We start from the raw sequence: 3098 nt of genomic DNA, 5'->3' as shown, positions 1-3098 counted from the left end.
CGCAAAAGTGGAACGTAACACACCGCCCACCAACTATAATTTTCTTAATTATGATTTTATTACATTACACAAAATGAACTTAACATAGAAAATAAGAAGAGATACGTAAAATTAACTGCACACTTTCAAGGTTTAAACTGAAGTTAATTCAACAATACAATGTTGATGAGAACAAAGACTACAAACAAATAAATAGAAATAAACAAATACATTAGGATGACGTTAAATAAATATAATTGGTTGCATTCAGAATGACTCATGCATCACAATCATTTAAATTTGGAAGAACAATCAATTTGTTAATGGTTCTTTTTATTATTGTATTATTGGTTTTTACGTTCACTAATCTAACGTGTCCATCCTTACCTGGATGTACTTGAACAATTATTCCTAATTTCCAAATCAGTGGAGGAAGTTTATTTTCCTTAATTATAACAACATTACCAACACAAATGTTTGTATTTGAAATTTTGTACTTATTTCTCTGTTGCAGAGAATGTAAGTAGTAATCATTAGACCATGCTTTCCAAAAATCCTTTAGTAATTTTTGTATAAGCTGCCACCTAGCGAGCTTATTTACATTAGTATTTGAAAAATTAGGATCAGGTAGGGAAGTTAAAGGAGCGAAAATTAAAAAATGTCCAGGAGTAAGAGAAGCTGGATCAGATGTATCAGATGAAGGTAAATATAATGGTCTGGAATTTAAACATGCTTCTTTCTGGATTAACAAGGTGGATAACTCTTCGTAATTTAGAACAGAATTTCCCATTTATGTTTGTTTTAAATCTATGTTTGTTCTTATAATTTACTAATACTGAACTATTTCAACATAGCCTGATTTTATAATATTACAAACATTTCGGACAAAAATTTAGGAAAAATTAGTTAAAAAATTTAAAATTAAAAAGTAATCTTATTTCTGAAATTCAGACATCCTTAGTCCACCCATTGTAAGATCTATTAGCTCTATCCTTAGCAATATTTTTAGTTCATTTATGTGGTTTTCATTTCTTGTTTTTATAATGATCCAGATTTCATGCCTTTACATTTGTCATGATCGGCTTTTAGGTAGATTTCATAAGAAAGCTATCTATTGTAATGGATACCATGATTCGACTTCCGAAAAATCTCGACATATCTTCGAGTTTTACATTTCCCAGCCCCCAAAACCACCGTCAGATCAAAAGTTTATACATATATTTTACTTTCTTGTGGACACGAGAACTGCTGTAATTTTGTGCCAATCCCTTTCGAATTGACAAATAAAATATAACGACCCAAAATTTCGCTCGAGTTCGTTAATGGGCAAAATCAGACCATGGAATAGGAAATGAGGTGCTTTTTCGAAAAAAAAAACGAAATATCGCCACAACTTTCTTATTAAGTAAAATATCGAAGTGTCTACTATTCTTTGGATAAGGGCCTAAAACTCATTTAAGTAAAGTTTTTGATATCTCCAACCACCGGCCTAGGGGGAGGAAAAAATCGGGTTTTGAAGACAAAAAAAATCATACCTCCCTTAATAAGCACAGTATCGAATCCGTTTAAAGTGGTCGTTAGTCCTCTAAACATTACCTAAAACTTTTGTCTGGAACAATTTTTAATATGACCACCCTTACGGCAAGACCAAAATATCCCTTACGGATGACCAAAATGTTGATGGAATTGTAAGAAGATGGGGCTTGTCGTATGCTATACATGTGAAATTTTTTTTCTCTTGCAACCATTGTCGTATTGAGTAAATTAGAAGTTTTTTTAACTTAAAGGTGGAAATCTTTTTTATCCCTTACTTAGCACCGATGAATCTACCTCAGCTTTCCGGCGTGCCGAAAGGGATTTTTTTTTACATTGGCAACCTTTCTATGGCCCTAACCATCTATTAAATAATATTTAAAATTCCTTTCGGCACGTTGGAAGGCGGAGATAGATTTCACCGGTACTAAGTAGGGGATAAAAAAGATTTCGACCTTAAGGTTAAGAAAAACTTCAAATACGTACGTATCTCGCGTAACTCAAAACCGATTGGGTGTAGGATTTTGAAATTTTGGATTTTGGACAGTGTAACATCTAGTTGTGCACCTCCCTATTTGATTGCATTCAACTGAACCAAAAGTGTCCAAAAAAGCCCAAAATCCAAAAAAATAAATTAGATTTTGGACGTTTTCCTTAACTACAGTAATAAAACCTCATTGAGAGCTTTTCAACGATATATCATAAGTGGAACTTATTTATAGTATACTTGTAAGTGGAAATTATCGTTGGTTGCAGAGTTATAGCGAAGTGAAATTTTAATTAATGAAATATTTTGATCTTACAAGGGGAAGGCAGATCGGTTCGAATCCGACTAATATACATATATTTTTTTACCTTTTTTTTAATTTAAATATATTGTTTTATTAATAATTATTAACCTCTGATTGTAAAAATAATATTTACAATAAATAATATTCAATAATAAAAATAAAAAAGTACATATGAAAAATATCAGAAGTTATTAATGAAATAATATTTTATGTACTTTTTATTTAAAAAAAAATGCAATTTAATAGGCGTACAAGGAAGTTATGTGGTGGTCACATCAATTTTATTTTTACCTGAAAAAGGTCATATAATATTTTTCGAAAATTTTTCAGTTGTATTGAAAATGCTCAAAACGTACGTGCTTAACGTACATTAGCACGCGTTTCTTAAAAACAAAACTATATATTATTACACTAAAATCCTTTAATACTCTTTTCGTAACACCGTAATTAATTATTAAAATAAATAAAAATTAAATCTGATTTTGTTTTGTTAATGATTATTCAAAAATGAAAAAAGAACAATAATTAAAAAAGATAAGATAATAAAAAGATAGCAATAATTTTTATTTATTATACGACTTAAAAAAAAATTTCTTATAATTCTAATTAAGAGAGTGTAATCTTATTACAAGTCCATTGGTATATATGAAAGGTTGGAAGGTTGGAGTGGTAATGGAGGTAGTAGTACTGTCAAGTAAGAGGATGTAAAAGAGAAAGTGGAATGACTGTAATCCGGCAATAACGAAATTGCACTTGACTGTGGATGCGTAATATGAATGAGAAAAGGGGTGGGAT

At 30.2% G+C, this 3098-nt stretch overlaps 1 protein-coding gene across 1 annotated transcript; it reads right to left on the bottom strand.

Moving 5' to 3' along the window:
* Positions 1-256: 256 nt before the first annotated feature.
* On the bottom strand, positions 257-769 carry LOC142329486 (uncharacterized). The gene has a single exon (XM_075374157.1). It carries the CDS (start codon positions 767-769, stop codon positions 257-259), a length of 513 nt encoding a protein of 170 aa, XP_075230272.1.
* Positions 770-3098: the final 2329 nt, after the last annotated feature.

This window comes from Lycorma delicatula, chromosome 8 (assembly GCF_047948215.1).
Source record: "Lycorma delicatula isolate Av1 chromosome 8, ASM4794821v1, whole genome shotgun sequence".
Taxonomy (NCBI): domain Eukaryota; kingdom Metazoa; phylum Arthropoda; class Insecta; order Hemiptera; family Fulgoridae; genus Lycorma; species Lycorma delicatula.
Note: the sequence above shows the minus strand (reverse complement) of the source record. Positions and strands in the feature narration are given on the sequence as shown.